Below are 21,970 nucleotides of genomic sequence, written 5' to 3' on the forward strand. Positions count from 1 at the left end.
CTTGAATAGGAGGTGGCAGAGTGTGTTCTTGACGTCACACACTGAGCACCCAAGTTTTAAAAACAGTAAATGGTGATGTCAGCCTGATTTCACAGGCTTGCAGGTGAACTCAAAATAAAGAATAGGAGAAACCCTAATCAAAGATTAACTTTTGCCACAGAGGCAAACGGTTTAAAGATGCCCAGAGCTGCCTGGTCATGTTAGATAGTTGCGGCTGAGGACGGCTGTCCCTCCAGGCCCCACTGCTGCATGCACGCACACTGACCTGCCTTGGCTGGTTGACTTTTGCTCCTGAAGACAAAAGTAATCGGATAACGTCCAAGTAACCACCTTGGGCAGCTAGGAAGAGTGCAGTGGCTCCATCCTGAGAGATGTCAAATTGAAAGTGTTAAAAAAAAATCATCTTTCACATTTATTTTTAAAGAAATTAATTAAAAAATGCATATATTTAATACAACTTTTCATTTCCATCCCCCCACTTTTTTTTTTCCAGATTCATGGTTAGTGTTTTATTTTTTGAAGAATGGTTCTAAAACATCACACTAAGGCTGAAAGGTAAAGTTTAAAATAGTCTCATAAGGATAAGGTGTAACATAGGTGATGACTGTTCACTTTACAGAATCTTGATCACAGGGCTTAATACACCCAGTTTTCCAAGTAGTCAGTCATCAGTTTTCTCTTGTCTGCATTGACTTCTCATTAGCTGCCTTCTGCTTCTTTTGCATGATCTCATAGTCCATTTGCTCTTTAATTAGATTTAAAAGTACATCCACTTAACACATCTTTCTATTTCAATTATTCTGTCAGTTAAGAGCTAAACGTTAGTTAAAAAATAAAAAATAAAGTCTATTAACAAAAAACAACAAACAAATCCCCAAACTTATTTGTGTGATTTTATAAATTGGGAGTAAGAAGTGTCTTTTAATGAGATCTTGTCTGCCCTTTCTCTTTCTTGCCCTCAAACCCATGTTCCCCCAACATGCAGTTTCTCTAAGCTTAAAAACACAAGATGCTTTAAGAAAAACTGCCCAAGGATACCCGTGATCGGCTCTCTGCCAGACCCGCAGACACTAACACCTATAAACACAACTAAGTCGTCCTACATAAGTGCCCAGAGCACGTGCTGGTTTCCAGTTTTCATTAGTTTTCTTTTTAACTGGGTGTTTATGTCTTGGACACTTCTTTTTCTCTTGAAGACGTGTCACTGGGTAATTTCAGCAAATCTGTCAGTCAGCTGAGAGCACGCATCCTCCCCAGATGTTTACTTCACACAGACAGCATTCAGAGGACAGGGTGAGCTTCGTTACCTTTACAACGCTGCGGAAAACCCGAGCACATGCTAGTGTAGAACACCCCACTAACCCAGCTATTACCAGTCCTCCCAGCAGGGACATTAACCGCAACTTGAAATACAAAGTACGTTTCCCTGCAAGTCCAGCCAGCAGAGAGTGCTGGATTTCCAGGGCATGTCATCTGAGCTGCCAGACTCCCCTCCGGACAATCATTAAAAAGGGAATCAGCCTGTACAGATTTCTAAGCAGATGTTTGAAATGGGGATAAAATTTTCAGCAGCTCCTTACTGTATTGCTGTAGAAAGAGTACCATGTCCTTAGTCGCTGAGAAATCTTAGGAATTTTCTAAAATGGATTTTCATACATTGGATATTTTACTGTGCATTACAAATTTCCATTCCTAGAAACTTGGCTGGGACCCCCCCCATATTTCAATTGTTTTTAATGGAAATACTTATATTTGGACCATTTTGATAAAGGTAAAAAGTTTTAACATAGATGGAAGTTACAGTGCATAAAATTTCTTGAGTCACCTAATCACAGAGAGGAATTTACATGGGAATGTACTCTCTCCAAACTCTATAGTTCTAAGACTATGTGTTATCCAGATGAGCCATTTGGAAGAATGTTTATCTGACAGTATGAATCTGCCGTAGTCCCTTTGGGTCACTGACTATTAATTGTAATGCTATCAAAATCAAACTCATTTTCTTTTTCCAAAGACTTGGGCTCTTCCTGTTCAACCTATACATACGTATACTCAAACATACTCTCAGATTACCTCACCTATATATAGCCAAATAAATAGCCAAAGCTGTAGAACTGTTTCTTAGATGAGGCCACACTTCAGAACCACCTGTTGCCCAGCTGTGTCCTCAGAGACTCTGGCTTCATGGGTCTGGGGTGGGCCCAGAAGTGTTATTGCTTTAAAACTCCCTAAGTGATTCTGATGGGCAGCCAGAGTTGAGAATTACTCCTTTATACCATTATCAAGTAATTCAGTCATTTAACTGGGAATGCTGTAGACTCAAATGGTGTTACAGATTTTGAAGTGCAAAGTGTAAGGCTAGTTGCTAGGTACTTTCAAGAGGCCTGTGTTTTGTCAGAGTAACTGTGTAAACTGGAAAGGGTGTTCAAAAGGAAAAGCTCACACCTGTACCTCTCATTACATGTCTATGAAAGTACAGTACTCTAGGCACAGGGCTAGACATCCAGTGGTAGGACAGCCAAATATGTGGTCCCTAGACAACTAGAAGTAGGAATCTTCCAGTCTTCACCACGAGACTCTATTGAGTCACTTTCTCTCCTCATATTTAATTTTTTTCCTACAAAACCAGAATAACATTTCCCATAAATCCTATGGAATTACAATGACAGCCAATCAAAAAAGCACTTGGGATGTGCTGTCAGTTAGCTGTGAACAGACCCACAGTGGATGCCTTTCAAAGGTCAGTGGTGTCCATGTACTGCACGGGTCTTCATGGGTCACCCAACCTCACTTCTTTTCCAAATAACTTGATTGCACCCTTTTTTGTGCCCTTCCTCCTGAGCAACTTCATAGCAGGAGAATTTATTTTGGTTTTCAGCAAGTCCCTATGTGGGGCTTGTTATGGTAGGAGTAAGCATGTATCACATGGTTTTTTGAAGATCCTAATTGCATAGGTACAGGAACCATCTCATGTAAAAGAGATTCAAAGGGCAGAACAAGTTATGTGGTTTCTACATAGAAAAGCTCATCTGTGTAACTATAGTTGACCCTTGAACAACATGGGTTTGAACTGAGTGGGTTCACTGATAAGTGGATCTTTTTCAATAAATATATTGGAAAATTTTTTTGAGATTTGCCACCATTTGAAGAAACATTTTCTTTAGCTTTATTATAAGAATACAGCATATAGTACATGTAACATACAAAATACAGGTTGATCGACAAAGTTATTGGTAAGGCTTCCAAGTTTTTGGGGAATCAAATGTTACACAAGGATTTTTGACTGCATGGGGGCTCAGAGGACCTAATCCCCATATTGTTCAAGAGTCAGCTGTATATCTTTTTCCCTTAATGTCCCAGATTAAAGTCCTACTGTCTATTAAAATATTTTTGAGGTTGGCACTTCTGGCATCTGAATTTAGCCCACAAATGGTATGTGTGATGAGGGGATGAGCAAGTGCCACCCAATGTCCCCCGGAAACACACTCACATAAAGTTGGTCGTGGATATTGGCTCCATGCTTCAGCAAGGTCTCCACCACCCGCATGTGCCCATACTGACTGGCGGCCAAAAGGGCAGTGCCCCCATCCTATGGGCAAGCAGAGTATAAACATATTAGAAACAGGGTAGGTACGTATTTTACCAAGCAGATGCTCCTCCTATAGAAAGAGGTTTGGAAATAATTGTCCCACAGATGGTAACAAACTTACTTTTCTTCTTTCATCCCTTTTACCTTTTCTCTATAATCACGACAGAGTTCATCTGAAGGACATCATTTTGTTGTATACTTGGATGACTTACTTCAGATAGAGTACAGTTACTTGGTTATGTTATTATGGATAGTTTAGAAATTTTCCATGTCAAATGTAGAATTATCTATTTGGCTCTCAATAAAGGAGACAAAGAACAGAAAGTCTGTACCAACCAGTCCTGTCTTGGAATTATCAGAATAGTCTCCTGTATCTTCTGGCCAGAGGCCCTGTTGGCAAATGGTGGCTACTCCCTGTGGCTCTACCCCACTGTAGGCCTCTGAGACTGAGGCTCTTCTATGGAGTAACCCTGTGGGGCACCTGCCTTCATGATACAAGACCTACATCCATTAAAAAAGGGGACAACTACAGCCTATCCATGTGGCTCTCACCATTCTACTCAGTATTTTCTGTTGACCATGTGCCAATTTGTCCAGATCTCTCAAAATGTGGACCCTAGAACTAAACAGAGTTTAGTAAAGTAAATGGGGCCTGATGTAGAATGGGACAATCCTTTGCTTCGGCTGCTCTTTTATCTCTGCAGCCAAAATCAGAATCTCCTTTTATGCCAACCGCATCACACTACTGACTCACTGAGTCTGTGGCCAAATGAAGCCCTCGATGGTTTCAGTTTGCAGCAGCTAAGGCATTATTTTTCCCATTGAGGACTGTTGAGTTGTTTGTTTGGCTCTGTGAATTGGTGTGTGGACATTTGAACTAATTATAAATAATGCAAGAACATGTAATCTGGTTTTACAATACAAATCATAAATACATAAGATACTGTGGTTTCTAAATTCGGACACAGAATGTTTATTCAAAATGCCTGTCCTCTGAGCCCCACCCTCAGCAGTCTGATTCAGTAGGTCTGGGGCGAGGCCCAGAAATAGGCCTTTTGACCAGTCCTGTGAGGTGATGTGGTGCAGGTAGCAGGTGGGCTTCACTTGGAGAACCTTCTAGCAGAACTTTTTTCCACAGGCAGGCAAGATCCTGGAGGATGCACATGGCTGAGTAAGGCTTCAGTGAGGGTGGGCAGGGCAGTTGAGTTTTGAGTTGTGTTTTGAGGGCTGAAGAATGGAGGAGAGGGACTGGAGGGCTGGGGCTGGGGCTGGTGGTATGGGTGGGGTGGGTGGGCATCAAGGATTTGCTTAATGGCAGCAGTGAACAACAACATTTCCAAATTTTGTTCTGTCAGAGTTTCCAGCTTTTGCCTGATGACGTAAAAAAGTAGATAAAATATGACGATTGTCATAGATAAGTTGATAACCTTTTATTTTTAAAAACACACTTGGAGGTGGAGTATAGATTTAATAACAATGAGAACAATTGTTGAAAGAAAGTCAGTTTTGACAACAGGAACATGTGAAAACTCAGAGCCTCCTAACACTCTGCTCTTGGACACGTGCAGCCAGCCAGACGGAACATGAGGAACTGCTTACCCCAGGCCCCATGTTCCCTGGATTTCTGGGACAGCATGAACTGGCTCATGCACAAATGCTCTGAGCCAGTATGAACTTGTTAACCAGGAGACTGAAGCAGCCATACAGTCGTGCATGCTTATTTTGACTTAGTTCAGAGTTGAGATGTAAGTTTGTAGAACTTTACTTCCTATTTTTTAGTTGTATCACTTTTAAAAAGAGAAATAATATAAAATATATATATACATCTACTTTGGCTTATTGTATATGATATTCAGCATGTTTGGAGGTGTGCACACAGTCCAACAGTAGGTTTCAGAAAATACAGAGACCCTGTTTGAGACTCAGATCTACTTACTAGTTAGCATTTTAAAAGAAAAAGAAAAAAACACTGGAAACTCCCTTGATATCAAAATGTCACAGATAATGGATTAAGAAAACCTAAAAGATTCCAAATGAGGCAGACTGTCAGGAATTTTTTATGATTAAGCCAGAAATAAGTTGCCCATTACAAAAATATCATGGCAGTTCAAATTCTGCTACTATAAAACATCATGTAGAACCATACTGCAAATGCAAAACTCACCTTTCTGCAGTCTGTTTTTTAATCCATATGTCAAATACAAAGACTCCATGACTTCTTTAAAGGAAGAACCACGATTCCTTCCCAACTACCTAGTCTGTATTCATATATTACATGTTTCAGTGAGGACACCACAGAAAGTAAACTGCCTGCCAACGCACCTCTCTTGGAAGTCTCTCAGATTCACTAGGCCTGGCATAATACTTCCAGCGATTCCTATCATAGCTCTGGGATTAACCGTGAAGCAAAAAAAAGCACATGAAAACAGGGAAAGCTATTAAGCACCTGCTACTGTATCCATCGTGACAGTAAAATGTAGTGTCCTGGAGTAGAAAGCTTCCAGTACCAGAAATACAAGTAATCCCTAGAAAATTCTCTAGTTGGGGGTCCAGAGTAGATGTTATGTTTTACACTGCATCCCTGGGACCATTCCTTAACCAGGACAAGTGACCTGTGAACCCCACCTTCCAGGTTTGAAGATCTTATAAAATCCATCCCATAAATGAATAGAAAAAAACTCCTGACTGTGAAATTCTTCAACAAGGTATGAAGTGAGAAAGTTCTCTTACTTTGGTCCTACACTCAGTGGATGCTCCAAATTCAAAGAGAAATCTCACGATGTCATTATGTCCTTGTTGGGCAGCAAAGAACAGGGCGGTCGTACCTGACTGGGAAAGAGAAAGGCTGGTTTTAAGAGACATTTGGTTACATTTCAGCTGATTTATCCATTTATAAACAAAATGAAACAAAACAGTACCTTTATACATAAGCCTCCTAACCTAGGAAGGGGCTACATTAAACTGATTTTGTTCCTTGTTCAGAGAAGCAACAAGATGAAAGGAAAACTTTATTCTTGGTGTAAAGAGATGAATGGTAGATCCCCAAAAGATATGTCCCTGTCCTCATCATTCCCAGAACTTGTGAATATTACCTTATGTGGTGAAATATATTAAGGATTTATAGAGGAGGCGCTTATCCTGGCTGGCCCTAAATCCAAGGCCAAGGGTCTTTACAAGGGCAGAGAGACATCTGATACAGAGAAGAGGAAGAGGCAATGTGACCACAGAGGCATAGGTTAGAGTGGTAGGGTCACGAGTCAAGGAATGCCAACAGCTTCCAAAGGCTGGAAGAGGTAAAGATCAGATTTCCCCTGCAAACTCCAGAGGGAATATGGGCTGTGGACACACTTGAATGGTCTAGTGTCCAGAATCATAAAAGTATAAATTTCTTTTGTTTTAAGCTACCTAGTTTGTAGTAATTTGTTACAGCAGCCACCGAAAATGTGAATATGCTTGGTGTAGTGTTTGGGAACACTGGTATTCATTTACACAGGGAAAAATTCTGGGAGAGCTCTGATTACAAACTTAAGTGGCCTGGAGTAGAAAGCTACTTGTGCAAGAAAGAACTGAAGTTATTCACTCAAATGGGCCCAAATACTTCTCAAAATAGGTCATATTAACAAGAAAAGCTTGATCCCAAATTTCAAGCTGATTAGTGATATTCTGAGACACAATTTTTAGCATCCTCTCTTCCTAGCTATTTTTATAAGCCTACTCAAAGACTGGTACCCCAACCATGGTATAATGTAAGCAAAATCACCATTCCACTCTTGTGGGCAATATATACTTTCATATAAATATGCTCTTCTCTGTAGTGCTTTGAACAAAGATGAAGCTAACACTACACTTTTCCAGGCACAGTGAAGAGAAAACCTACTTTCCATGGCTTACCTGGAAGTGTTAAAGTGGTCGGTTCTTACCCAGGTGTGAGAAGCCAGGAAGAGAATGCCTTAAGGATTACTGATCACTCTGAAGCTTGTGTGTACATGTGTATGTGGGTGTGTATGTGTATGCATGTGTGTGTATGAGAGGGAACAATGAGGTCCACCACTGTGGCCTTCCGCATACTAATGCCTTCCCACACATGACCCGCATCTCAGGCTGTGACCCCAGCCAGACTTCATCCAGGAAGGCAAAGGTGATGTGACTATGCCCAGAGCCTTCCTGCCAGCAATGAAGGAGTGATTTTCTCCTTGGTTCCCACATAAATGAGTGGGAGTGTCTTCTCATTGCTTTCTTATGCTGGAGGGTGCTGGGTTCCAGAAACCTTAAGATGCAACTAGGTCTGGAGGAAAAAACTTGACTGGAATAAAAAAAAAAATCTCATCTTAATAGACATTAAATTTTAGAGACTACTACCAAGGGTCATTTCTAGAAATTGTTTCTTCATGAAGAGAAAGGATTTGTTTTTCAAAAAATTTTGTTGATACATTAATGATAAAAATCACATTTACAGCAGTTTGAGTTAATTTGGGAACATATATATATTATTAACCATTGTGCCACACAGCAATGTGTAGACAGTGGAGCTGGCCTTCAATCTGGAAGATGAATCAAGGTCTTCAGTACATATGCTTTACTACTGAAACCCAGGGCTTCCTGACAGCTGCATAAGCAGTTCCTAAGCCTGAGTGTTTTACTGGTTCTCTAGAGAAATGATCTTTCAGGACCATCAACTTCCAGGTTATCTTTCGAGCAAGCTCTCTGTATCTAACTAGCCAAACTAAGAACATGAGGACAGGCACATTTTCAGGAAACAAATATCCTAACATTGCAAAACAGATTAAGAATGAACCAAGGTAGAAGTCTGCTATACAAGTAATTCCACAGCACTGTGAGGCACTTTTAGCTCCCAAATTACATGAGGTGTGGGATGGGGCCTGTTTCGCTCGAGACTGGCATGGCCTCAGGAAATGCAGGGGACCAGTGGGAACTTATGTAGCATCATCATTTGGGCCATAAGATTACCTCTAGTTTGGACACACTTAGGTAAGTCCTTAAGGGCCACTGGGTTCAGTGCACAATAGCTTTCAACTCCAAGAATGTTAATTGAGCAACTGGAACCAAACTGATAAATACAAAACCATAAAAACTGTACGTTGGCTGGAAATCAAACAAGTGTTTCTCTTCTTTTCTCAATTGTTCTGAAGAGGTTTTTGTGCATGGTCAACTTATCCTTCAGGATAAAGTTTTTTGGGAAGGCAGTTCTGGATCACACTGTTTTTATTAGAGAAATCTGTCTTTTCTTTAAAGTTATAATAAACAAAGACTGCAAAGCAGGGAGGAAAAATTAAAAGATTAGGGTAGTTTTTAAACTATAATTCTACATGGGTCCAAACATTTTCCTCCCAGAAGGAAAACAGCTGCCGAAGTGAAAATGCCCTACAACAATGACCCAGTGTTACAGAAATTGCTCAGAAGAATCTGTCTGGGGGAAGGCTGATTGAATTTGCTGTAGTCTCTCTGTACTGTACTGCTTCCCTCAATAGACCAGGCTTGCTGATCCAGGGCTATGGAGAACCAGATGCCAGATTCTCTCCATCAGATGTCACTCCTCCATGGTCCAAGGCCAAGGTGACTCCTGGGGGGAGACAGGGGAAATGGGAGGGTCTTCTAGATGCCCCATGGAACAGCTGACCCCTTGTACTGGTGCATCTTAATTTGCTCCACTCTGGGTGGCAGTCCAGCCTGGAACAGGGTGGTGTACTGCTGTTGAAAGTTTGGTTGATGAATCGTTCTTTCGGAAACAGCAACTGCAGGGCAGCTCCTTGGCTAAGAGTGGCTCAAGGAGAAGCAAGAGCTCCAGCCCGGCTTGGTGCCTGCCCCAGGATGCCCACCGAGGGTCTGAGGCAGTGTGAACTGAGAGCATGCACGAGCTCCAGCCTGGCTTGTGCTTACCCTGGGATGCCCACCTTGGGTCTGAGTCAGTGTGGACTAAGTGGTCAGATTCACTCCAGGAACGACTCCATAAAGGTTAATTTATCAAACCCTAGATCAGCTTAGAAGTATATGGAACCTCCTCAGACCTGAATTCCAAAATATGTTAAATGTGCCAGCCTCCCACTCTCCTTTGCATTGGAGAAGAATGGATTTTCTGGCCAGACCCAAGTCCAGAGATCACCCTTGAGTGAAATGCAGGACTAGGCTCACATCTTAGTCCAATGTTTACCACATGGCTTTTGCGGGAAAGCTTACTTATCACATGGCCAGTCAAAGTAGTCCTTTGAAAATATGGTTTGGTGAGGATGAATGAGACAGTGTAGAAAGTGAGCCTCATGCAGAACAGGTTGGTGACTCAATCCTTCTAAAAATATAATGATCTCTACAAAACCCTGTAAATTCTATAGCACCTGATCCCAAGGGAAGAAGGAAGTACTGACTAGGACGAAATGCATGAGGGTTTAAACAACAGGGTTAGAGGTTAGATTATCTCAGACTGGAAGGCATGCTGGAGACCAATGGTCTGTTCCTGGGCTATATTTTAGGCTAGATAAATCTGCAATCCCGGCTTTAATGTCACATAGCAAAAAAGTAATTTTACTCATTTTCCTTACCAATTCACTTGACTTTCTGGCAGCTGGGTCATTCTTACTCAAGTGTAAAAGCCAACCTACCTCTCTCTGGAGATTGATGTCTGCTCCTTGCAGGACCAGTTCCCTCACACAGTCTATGTGGCCAGAGTAGGCGGCCACCATGAGGAGCGTGGTGCCATGCTGGGTGGAGGAGAGACAGGCAACAGTTAAGCCTCATATGGCAGTGTGAATTCTCCAACTAGCACCTTTTTCCTCATGGAAGGTGCCAGTTCTAACTCCCAGCGAAGGGCCTCTTTCCCTACTGCGGCTGCCTTCTGTGTTATGCACATAACGGTTTCCCCAATATGTTTTCAAGTTCACCATGGTACATACCTTGGAATTTTTGAAAAGGATAAAGCAAGCAAACACATGAAAAAGTACATAAGCACTGAAAAGGGAAATGTGTTGATGAGCTGCTCTTTTGCCAACGGGGGAAATGGCATGCTCTTGGCATGCAAATACCGCATGAATCAATCCGTACACTGTCCCTGCAGTCCACGTCCACCCGACCACTGTTCAGCAGCAGCCTGAGTAGAGCCAGGTTTCCTCTCCTTGCTGCCCAGAATGCGGCGTTGGCAAGTGGAGTTTCCTTCTGCAGAGGCAAAATGAAACAGGATCTTATACTCGACTTTAGTTTAACATGATCACCCCTATGCAAATACAAAATCTGCATAGAAAAACTGCGTGACAAAAAGGCAGAATTCCAAGATGTGCTGTATCCCTTGATGGTTGCTCCTCCAGAAATAGATGATTGTCATATACTTGGTTACGGACTGCATCCTGTTTTATACCAGGTACCCAGTCTGAGTGTGGTTATGAAGGCAATGTTGTTGATAACACAGCACTATTAATACCCTATTTCCCACCAATGTCCTCACTTTCCTGCCTGTGTTTTGTTCATGGTTTCCTTTCAGCTTGAAATGAATTTTCCCCCATCCCTCAAGGCCAAGTCTCTGCTGAAATGCTATTTCCTCCTTGAAACATTCCCAAATCTCTCTTCACCTCTAAGCAGATTTCCCAATTCTGACTTCCCAAGGAGTTTACCATACCTTTTTATGGCCTCAACTTTCTGCCTGATCCCAGCTAACAGAGCAAATGCCTTTCTCTCCCTCCACCTAATTTTCTTTTTAAGCTTCAGCTGGAACTTGCCAGAGATTTCAGTTGAGAACAAGGAACTCTGGGCAGAAAACGCTGTTACATGTCCTGTTCATAAGGATCCTTCTCTCCATGGTAGCAAAGTTAACACCTGAACCATACTTATGTTAAGGCAAAGAGCTGGAGAACATCTCCAAAACTCAGAGCAGCAAAGTTGACTTCAGTACAATTTTCTTTTCTAAAACAAATCGACTTGGATTTGTAAAGAGCAGCCCATGGCAGGCGAGGGGAGGGAGGAGCTTTGAAAACAGACATATCCAGTTTCAACTTCAGCCCTGGGCAAGTGCCAAGCCCTGGTGAGTCTCCGTTCCCTCCTCAGATGGATCACATCACCTGCCTTGAAGTTTATGGTAAGGATTAAATGATGTCAGTTCACTGGCTAAGATTGTGCCCAACCCATCATAACTGCTTACAAATGCTAGTTTTCTTCCCTCTCTCATTTCTTTACAAACTTAGAATTAACAGGCAAAATTAAATCCCGAGTATTGGTACTAATAGAGAATGTTGCTGGTCTTGGGGAGTTTTCTAGTATTGAAATCGTTTTACATACACACCTTTTTGGGTGGGCTTAAAACACTTATCTGACCCAAAAGGTCTTTTGTGCAGTATGTCTTTTAAGTATATTGATAAGGTATGAAATACAACACCAAATTTACCTATGGTAAGGTAAAAAGAAAACACCAACAATTTTAGCTGGCCCACAGGGTCATCTAAAAAAGCACAGTGATAGCCTGATGGTAGTGTTTGTTGGCATGAGGACTCATGTCAGAAGCCTTTCAGCAAACACACAACTTTTAGTGTTCTTGTGCATTCTTGTATGAGAGCAGAGAAACAATGATAAGCAGATTACAAGCATACTTTGAATAGTTTCCTATCTCAGATAGGAGGAAAAAAGTCACCTCAAATTCCAGATGAATAGTTTACTCTTCTGAAGGTGCAAATTTTGCTATGCCAGGAGTTTTCCAGCCAAACGGCCGTGGTGGTGTTCACAATTCAATACTTGTGGCGTTTGCACCCGCTGGGTCTAACGTTATAGTTGTTAGTAACTGCGTGAAGCAATGGCCAGGTTTGACTTTATAACAAATCATGAAACAATGCCCTTTTAACAAAGAGATTGCACAAGGTCAAAATGATGTTATGGAGGACGAATTAGGGAGAGAATTTAATGTGCACCATGGAACAGTTCTACTGGCTTTTCCTAAAACATGAAAGCTTGAAAGTAATAAAATGTACATCATTTCTGGTGATTCTGTTGTTTCTCTTTAACCCCAAACATTTTTCAAAAACCATCTGGAAACTGCAAAAATCTATTGTTAAAACAAGTTCTCCAACTGGGAGCTCTCCTGCCTTTAGAATGGCCGTGGGGTTTCCGCTCCTGTTCAGGCTAGACATCCTGGTCTTCTATAAGCTTCTAGAAACTGAGCTTTGTGAAAAGCTGTAAATATTTTATTTTAACCACAAGAGCTTAATTTACTGGCAAGTGGATGCAAATTAGAGTAGTTGGTTTTGTGGTAAGAGCTGAGTTCAAGTCCTGGCCCTGCTGCTTCCCAGCTCTGTGACCTTGGGCATGTTACTTAACTTTTCTCTGCCCCAGTAGACTGGGAATAACAGTAATAGTTGGAGTACCTCTGTTATATCTTCTAGAGGCTTGAGATAACATACATAAACACACTTCAACAGTAGACACACCAAACATGCTAGCATTAAGTGGTTTTCACATCTCTTTAACATCCTTGTCCAGGTGACCTCATTTGCTTGGTACTGGCACATGCTAGGTACAGTGGCACTTGCCAGGGTCTAGGACAAGAGGTATGAGTCAATCTTGATCTCTGATCCATTGTCTTTATGACCTGGTAGGAAAATAAGTCATGTCAACAGGCATCAGAAGTTATTATAGATGCTAGAATAGAAATGCAGGTACTTGTAGTGAGAGCAGAGAATGGTTGCATCAGTCTGAGAAGGGTGGCCATGAATGGCTTCAAAGAGAAGGAATTCCTGAGGAGATTTTTGAGAGATGAGTAGGGGCCTGGGTGACGAGCCTTCCAGATGACAGGGTAGTTAGGCAAAGACACGCGGGCTTGCCACAGCACTCTGGGAATTGTCACTAGCTCAGAGGTAGGTGTGTGTGTGTGTGTGTGTGTGTGTGTGTGTGTGTGTGTGTGTGTGTGTGTGTGTGTGTGTGTGTGTGTGTGTGTGTGTGTGTGTGTGTCCTGCTGCAGAGTCTGACTTCATGCTGGCAGGCACTAGAAAGTCATGGGAGGGTTTCAAGGTGTGCAGATACTGTCAGTTTTGCGCTTCTGAAAGGTCCCTGTGGCAGCCTCAGGGAGAATGGACTGAAGACTGGAGTCAGACTGAGGTCGGTGTCTAGAGGGCTGGGAAAACTTCTGCACTGACTGGGCAAGAGAAGATGTGGCTGAGCTGTGGCAACAGTAGTGTGATGGGAGGGGAAGACGACTGGACATGTTTTCAGGGACTAAACTGAATAGTTTTGGTCTGTGACTGTGCAGGAGAGGAGCACGAGCAGTCTGGACTGACCCCAGGTTTCTGGTTTGAGTGCCTGGTTGAAGTGGTGCCATGCCTGAAAGTCAAAAATACTGTATGGGGCAGGTTTTGGGAAAAAATAATGATTACCTCTTTGAACATGCTGAGTTTCAAGTGCCTCTGGGTACTTGGTGGAAATGTCTAGCAAGGAAGTGGGAAGTTCTTTATCACACAGTGGCTGACACATTTATTGGAAGGCAGAATCATGAGCTAATACTTAACAAAGTGCTTACTCAGTACCACTTGGTATATCCTCTGCTTATCCTAGCTTGTTTAATCCTCATCACAGATACATGAGGTGGGTGATGCTGAGGTACAGCAGGGACATGGGACAGGCATCATGATTAGTTTTTCTGCCTATGATGAAAAATGCTAAGATATAAATAGTATAGTAAGAACAGGAGGGATTCTATCTTAAGGCTAAGATTCTATTTTAAAACCAGGGAGTTAGGAGGTGAATATTCCTAACATACTTTATGAGAATTAGTCAACAACTGACCCTATCTTAAGGCAGGGTAAGCATTCCTAAATGATATGTCCCCACTGCTTGAGAAGAACCACTCTCTTGGAAAAGAATAGGATCAATAAATTCCTTGTGTTAAGTTTATCTTACAGAATATCTAGAGGACTGACTACGGATGGCAACATAATGTCTGTCCCTGGAGACAGACATCATGAGACCCCATGTTAAGCCTCCTTTCCCTGGCCTTTTATGCCATTTCTGAAATCCTTAAAAGACAGGAATCCTAAGCCTTTAAGCACACTTCCTCTCTGAGGCTGCCCACACTCCCCTTTCTTTGAGTGTGTACTTTGCATTAATGAAGCCTTCTTTCTTGCTGCTCAACTTATTGTGTCTTGTCTCTGCACTCTTCCAAGCCTCTTGGGAGATTAATGAGACCCATTTTCCCAGTGACAAGCATCTTTGTTACTTTGCTATTTCATTCAATTTTCTAGACTTCAGCACAAGTCTTCTCACTCTGTGTTCTACTTCAGACAAATAGGGAAGTGCTACTGAGATCTGATTTGGGCTTGCTAGTTCTCGTCAGCTGGGTGACCCAGACGTGACAGTATGATTATGCTGTTTAGTAGGCAGACTGAAAATCTCCCTACTTTGCTTTGGGAAGTTCGCAGCACATAATCCCACTTCATCCAGTGCTCTTTGGCTTCCCCAATTCCTGGGGTTGGATGGGCTTAGTCCCCATACTGTGCAGATTCAAGCCGACACTGGACTCCAGGACCCCCTGGCTTCAGGAGCTGGCAAGGGATGTGCCCTGTGCCAAGCAGGAGTTCCATGGACTTCCCGTTCCACCCTCGTGCCCTGAGCCAAGCAGGAGTTCCATGGACTTCCCTTTCCACCCTCTGTTCTTTCTTGCTTTCTATAGCCTGCATGACTGCAGCCATTCACTACCACTCTTGCTTTAATGAATTCCTTCCTTACTTGATCAGATGAAGAACCGTCCCTGATCCAGGTTGAGGTTTCACCTAGTGCACAGGGAAAGACGTACCCAGCCTCAGCTGCCCGGCAACACTATTTCCATTGCACTTGGATGAGGTAAGTGAAAATGACAAGGTGGGCTTCAGCTCAGGCAGGTCGGCGTTTGGGGCTGCCTCTCAGCCATCACTGTTCTGCCTCCTGCGGACTCTCCTGTACACACACAACGAGGATGATGCAGCGCTGACTCCCACAACCTCCTTCTTAGCCTTACTCCAAGCTTCTCTTCTGCTATGATGGGAAGTCCCCTGACCTTCTTTCTCTGTGGGGTCTATACACATTCCATTGCCTGGATAACTTCCAAACCTCCTTTGGGGCAATACGCACCTAATCACAAATGCTGTGGACTGAACAGGGGCAAGCCCGTTAGCCTTTAAAGGAGACTACGCCTGTGGAAATGCTTTACACAAATCATAAAGCACTTTACCAATCGTGTTATAACTATTTAACCTCTTCCTTAATTTTTCTGATCTCTGCGAGGCCAGTGAGCCTCCCCTAGGCTTGTTGGTTGTGATAATGAGAAACAGCAATGTCAACCAAAACTGGGATCTTGTTCTGTATCAGCAGGGTGGTATATCCCAAGTACAAACTCTATGTTGTTCTTTCCCCCTTAAATGCCAGAATTTTACCTCCTACACTGCTCATCAGTACACTTTCAGAAATTAAGTACAGGAAGGAAGGGGAGAGGAAACATAGAAGGGAAGGAAGTTGTCACTTGTACAGATCTGGAATTCTGATTAAAAGCTAAAAGGGGATACAGATTTAAACTCTTAGTGTAAAATGGGGTTTAGAATAAAGAAGGGTTTAGAATTGATTTCAATTGTGTACTTACTAATTCAACCAAGAGAACATTAGCTTTACCCAATAATGAATTTCTTTGATGTTAGCAGCCACATTATACAAGGATACAGTGAAGGATTGAGAAGCCAGATTCAGCAGCATGCTTTTGAGATGTCACTGGCTATTCTAATCCACTCTTCCATTCAATGCTAAGTATTTGAAAATTTCAGAATGCTTAATGAACACTAAAAAAGCTTAAACCTTGTGTTATCAGTATTGTTACACTTCTGTAAATGATAGGAAACTGAAGAGAGAAAGTCAGTGATTTGCCCTCGGCCTTCTGCCTTAGAGGTAGATCACATAACACTGGCATCTCCAAACACAGAACCCAAGGCCATGGTTAAAGTCTGTTTAAAACAAGAATGTCCACAATAGGCAAATCTATAGAGATAGAAAGTAGATTAGCTGTTACCTAAAGCTGGGCAGTTTGGGTATAGAGAGTTAGTGTTAATGGGTATGTGGTTTCTTTCCAGGGTAATTAAAATATTCTGAAATTGTGCTGATGGTTGCACAACCCTGAGAATATACTAAAAACCTCTGAAACCAACACTTTAAGTGGAGGAATTACATGGTATGTGATCTGTATTTCAATAAAGCTGTTTAAAAAACACATATGGCTTTGTAAATTTATTTTCCTGGGGCTCATTCAAATAAATGAGTTGATTGGTTAACTGGCATTGGTTATGAGATAATTTATATACTTTCAGAGCAAGGATGAAATATACCAGTTCCTGTGCTTCTGGCCAAGACATGAGCAGCTGGTTCTTATTACCAGGATGAAACATGGCATGGAGATGCTTTATCCTCATGGGTAAGACATGCTCAAGAAAGACCCAGGTATTATTATTATTTTACCTAGCAATGTTTCCTATTATGGGAACCTCATCCACTGTGCTAGAGTCTAATCCCCCAATTGTATAGACTTTTGGCAACCTTAGCCTGGAAGAATAAGTCCTGAGTAGTTGAAATAGCTATTATAAAGTCAAAAGCCAATGAACTGAAACCTATGAACTTTATTCCACAAAAAGGCTCAGACCTACACTTTGAGTTTTCTTTTACTTTAAAAATAATTCTAACAAACATGTGTCTGTTTTCCCAACCAGAACAAATTAGAAGCTGCCAATTATGAAAGAGGAAGCTTACAGAAGGCAAACTGATACCAACGAAAAGTGACTGCTGACAGTATAATGGAGGAAGAATAGCAGGTAAACACAAAGGGGTCTAGGTGGTTCAGAAGCAAATAGATTGACGTGCAATGACTGAGTCATCCTGAAGAGGCTAAATTGTGATTTATAACACTGTCAACTCTCTCACAGATTCTAACAGATTCTACTGTCAACTCTCGAACAGATTCTAAACTTTGGAGGCTTAGGCTTGGGACATTCAGGGACTATGGCCCTATGAGACTTTCAGGGACATATGAAAATGAAGAAGTTTATTCAGTGCTCCAAAATAAAAGTTAACGAATATTTAATTATATAGCTATAAAACGTTCTATCTTGTCAACTTTATCAATTGCTAAATTTGGTATTCAAAAAATATTGATGACCCATGCAAATAAATGTATGGGTCTGATTTTCTTATTACACAAGAATTATTGACTATACATGACAACTGCAGGAATATCATGGACAAATGTAAATGAAATGTAATTCATGGCTAAGTAATTTAAAAAGCAATAGCATAACAATTCTTCCAAAAATGTACAATAAAACGTCTCTACTATTCTCATGGTCTAGGGATCCATTTTAATGTTTGAAGTGATGTTAGCTAGGGCTAGCGCAAGCATAGTCAACTGGTCTGCGACTCTGCCCCTCTCCCCCTCAAGCCTATCCTAGGTGTCTTCTGAAACGCCACCTCATGGGACATATTACCCCTTCATCTCTAAGGCAGCACAGAGCACTTCCTCGGGCTTCCTGCTGGGAGCTCCTGAGCACTTTGGTCTGGTGGCCACTGGGCCTTCTCCCACACTAGCCACAGGCTGGGGAATGGGGTGAGGCCCGCCTGGCTCTGCTTCCAGACACTGCCTTCTAGCCAAGTACACGAATCTCTGCTCCTTCCCCACTCAGGCCATCCCACCTTCTCATCCTCTGCTTCATCTCGCCTGGTAGTTGCTGCCTTCTGATCATTCTTCTTTCTTTACTGAAAATTCTGGCACCTTCTTTCTATCCACCCCCAATTCTGATCTCATCCTGGCTTCACTTTACAAAAAAACTGATGGTAGTGCTCACCCTCACCTCCTTTCCTCTTTCTCCAGGGGGAGAGGTCTTCCCCCACCTGCCTAGTTAACCCCTGCAAGTGATGGAGCCCTGCTCGCACTCTGCCTCTCCATCTCCTGATACCTCGACACTCAGGCCCATCAGCCCTCTGCTCCCGACCTTCTCAGCACTGCCTAGCGTCGTTTTTAAATACTTTTTTATTTAAGATACAATTTACATACTGTAAAACTCACCCTTTTAAAGCATATAATTCAGTGGTTTTTAATGGATATCTATGGGAGTACAGTCATAACTATTCCATCTTCATCATCCCAAAAAGAAATTTAGTACCTATCAACAATCACTCCCCAACTTCCCCTTCTTCCCCAGGCCCAGGCAACCACTAATTGCTTTCTGTCTCTATGGATTTGCCTATTCTGGACATTTCCCATAAAAAGAATCAAACAGTGTGTGACCCTTTGTGTCTGGCTTCTTTCACTTAGCCTAATGTTTTCAAGGTTCACACAAGGGGCAGCACACAGTTCTCTGTTCCTTTTTATTGTTGAGTGATATTCCATTTTATGGACAGACCATCTTATGGACTGAAGGTCTGTGTTCCCCCCAAATGCACATGTGGAAACCCTAACTCCCAATGTGATGGTATTTGGAGGTGAGGTCTTTGGGAAGGAATTAGATTTAGATGAGTTCCTAAGGGTGGAGCCCCCATGACAGGATCGGTGCCCTTATATGGAAAGGGAGAGACACCAGGGCTTCCTCTTTCCTCCCTGTGAGAACACCATGAGAACACTGTGAGAAGGCAGTTGTTCGCAAGCCAGGAAGAGGGCTCTTTTCAGACCCGGAGTCTACTGGCACCTTGATCTTGAACTTCCAAGCCTCCAGAACTGTGAGAAATACATGTCTGTTGTTTAAGCCATCCAGTCTCTGGTATTCTGTTATGGCCATTCAAGATAATAACATGCCACATTTTGTTTATTATCAGTGATTAAACAAATGATTGGACATTTGGGTCATTTCCATTTTTTTGGCCAGGTGTGAATAACATTGCTATGAATGCTTGTGTTCAAGTTTCTGTGTGAACAGGTTTTCATTTCTTTTGGCTATATACCTAGGAGGGGAAATTGCTGGGTCATATGGTATGTTTAACTTTTGGAAGAACAGCCAGACTGTATTCTAACATGGATGCATCATTTTTCATTCCTATCAGCAGTGTATGGGGATCCAACTTCTCCATATCCTTGCCAATACCTGTCATTGTCTGTCCTGTCAACTCTAGTTATCCTAGTGCACATGAAGTAGTATTTCCTTAGGGTTTTGATTTGCGTTTCTATGATGGCTAATGGTGCTGAGCGTCTTTTCAGGTGCTTATTAGCCATCTGTATACCTTCTGGAGAAAAATGTCTATTCAAAAAGTATCTCATTTGACCATTTTCAAATTGGGTTGTCTTTTTATTGTTGAGATATCTGTCATCGCTTAAAAATGCTCAAGTCCCCACTATGTTAAAGCAAACAAACCCTTGCCCAACCCTAAATGCCCACTGCAGCTGCTGAAAATTCCTGCAGAAATTTTTGAGAGTTCTCTGTGCTGGTGGTTTCCGCCCACTCTCTTCTCAAGCTCTTGCAATCTGGCTCCTGAACCAAACCTCTTCACTGGAAGTGCTCTCAGCAAAGTCACCAGTGGCTGTTTTGTTACTAAAGTCAATGGACACTTTTCAATTCTTAGCTTGTTTGCTATCTCTGCGATATGTACCACAGAGTCCCTCTCCTTTATTGAAAGGCTAGAGATGCTTGGCTTCAATGCTTGATTGTTCTCATACATCTCTGGCTACTTCTCAGTTTTCTCAATAGGCTTCTCTTAATCTGCGCATTCTTAAGTTCTGATCTTGTTCAAGATTTTGTCCTCCATCCACGTATTTTACACGTTCACATGGTCTCACAGGGCAATCACATTCACTCCCATGGCTTCAATTACCACTTAACATTGCTCATTCCTGAATCTCACCTCTATCTCCTGCTTAGATTATGTCCTGGGTTCCTGGTTTATATATATGTGTCTAATCAACATCTCTACTTGGACATCCATCCTTAAACTTTACATGTCCCAAACCAAACATTTTACCTTTACCTCTTTGGGCTTCCTTAACTCAGTGAAAAACACCAATTACTGAATTTCATAGAGTAAAAATTTTTAAGTCACTTACATTTGTCTACTTCCTTCCATACTCAACACCTGCCCCCTGCTCCAGTATTATTTAACAAGATGACCCTAACAGCCTCGGAGTGCTCTCCCAGCTCCACTCTCTTCAACAGATCAGAGAGCTTTCTAACATGCAAATCTGAACATGTGCTTCCTCTGCTTACCTAAGCTACAGTAAGAATCAGGATTACACTGGTTTTGGAGCCAGACACACTAGGATTTCAATCTTAACACCATTCATTTACTCATTGCAAGGCTGTGGGAGGAGTTATTTAACTTGCCAATGTTTTAGTTTTCTTGTTTAAAAAGAGAAAGAGAGCGAGTCATCGGAGTACCATACATCTCATGGGTCTTCCTGAGGATTCAGGATGCACCGTGATGTCCTGGGTTCAAAGTGGGGCACATTTTAAGCGCTCAATACATTTTAACTATTATTTTTATTAGTCTCTTTCAATAGAGGCGAATTAATCTCACTTACATCCTAAAAGGTGAGGATTAAAACCAAGAACTTGAATAAACGCTTTTAAGACAAAACTCCTTCGGACACTGAAGCCTGGTAATCAGTTGCCGCTCTCCTCCGTGCTGGTGTCTTGGCTTCAATCTCCAAAAAACTTCAGGAGAGGAGGCTGCAGCGGGGCGGCTGGCATTCCGAAAGGAGGACGCAGAACCGTAATGTGGCTGCAGGCTCTGTCCTCCCAGGCGCGGCTGCAGGACAGCCCTGACCGCGGGCATTCTCCCCGCCCCCGTTACCGCGGCGACAGTCCCCGCTGCCCCGTCGCCCGCGGCCAGGCTCACCTGACCTGCAGCCCTGAGGACCGCAAGCCGCTCGAGTGGAGCCACACACCCTAACCGCAAACCGCAGGAGCCACCCCCCGCCTGGTCCCTTTCTCCGTCCCCCACGGTCACCCGGGCGGCGCCCGCTCCACCCTGCGGGGCAGCCCCGCGGCGGCGGCTCCGGGCTGCGGCTCTGCCCCCGGCCCGGCACGCCCTCCCGGGCCCCGGCGCTCACCTTGAAGGACATCCTGCACATGTCCGCGGCCGCCCCAGCGCCACCGGCGCGCTTCCGGCCAGGGCACCCACCCCGAGCCTCCTCCCTGCCGCGTTCCGCAGAGGGGCGGGGCCCGGAGGGCGGGCGAGGGGCGGTGCCGTGGGCGGGGCTAGAGGTCAGGGCGTGGCGTCGCCCGCACTCTGCCTACCTCACGTGCACTCCAGACTCCGCCCGCACTGTGCACGCTGGGCACACCCACTCTCACACGTCCCCACTCGCCCTCTTATGCACACTCGACTCTCTACACCACACTGCGCACACTCTCCACGTTGCGCACATGCAACGCTATCCTTGCTCTCGTCCACACACCCACTTCCTCA

At 43.1% G+C, this 21,970-nt stretch overlaps 1 protein-coding gene across 5 annotated transcripts in view; it reads right to left on the reverse strand.

Moving 5' to 3' along the window:
- ANKRD29 (ankyrin repeat domain 29) overlaps positions 1-21,720 on the reverse strand; it is a 35,870-nt gene extending 14,150 nt beyond the window's left edge. For 4 of the 5 annotated variants that reach the window (XM_057504097.1, XM_057504096.1, XM_036905743.2 and 1 more), the window contains exons 1-6: positions 21,612-21,720; positions 10,643-10,753; positions 10,204-10,302; positions 6,320-6,418; positions 3,491-3,589; positions 266-364 (exon numbers count right to left, since the gene is read on the reverse strand). In XM_057504097.1, the coding sequence (XP_057360080.1) occupies positions 266-364; positions 3,491-3,589; positions 6,320-6,418; positions 10,204-10,302; positions 10,643-10,753; positions 21,612-21,632 (528 nt within the window). In that variant the 5' untranslated portion in view covers positions 21,633-21,720. Of the gene's footprint in view, positions 1-265; positions 365-3,490; positions 3,590-6,319; positions 6,419-10,203; positions 10,303-10,494; positions 10,754-21,611 lie in introns of all 5 variants that reach the window. The other variant, XM_036905740.2, reaches the window with a different exon arrangement.
- Positions 21,721-21,970: the final 250 nt, after the last annotated feature.

This window comes from Manis pentadactyla, chromosome 6 (genome assembly GCF_030020395.1).
Source record: "Manis pentadactyla isolate mManPen7 chromosome 6, mManPen7.hap1, whole genome shotgun sequence".
Lineage (NCBI taxonomy): Eukaryota > Metazoa > Chordata > Mammalia > Pholidota > Manidae > Manis > Manis pentadactyla.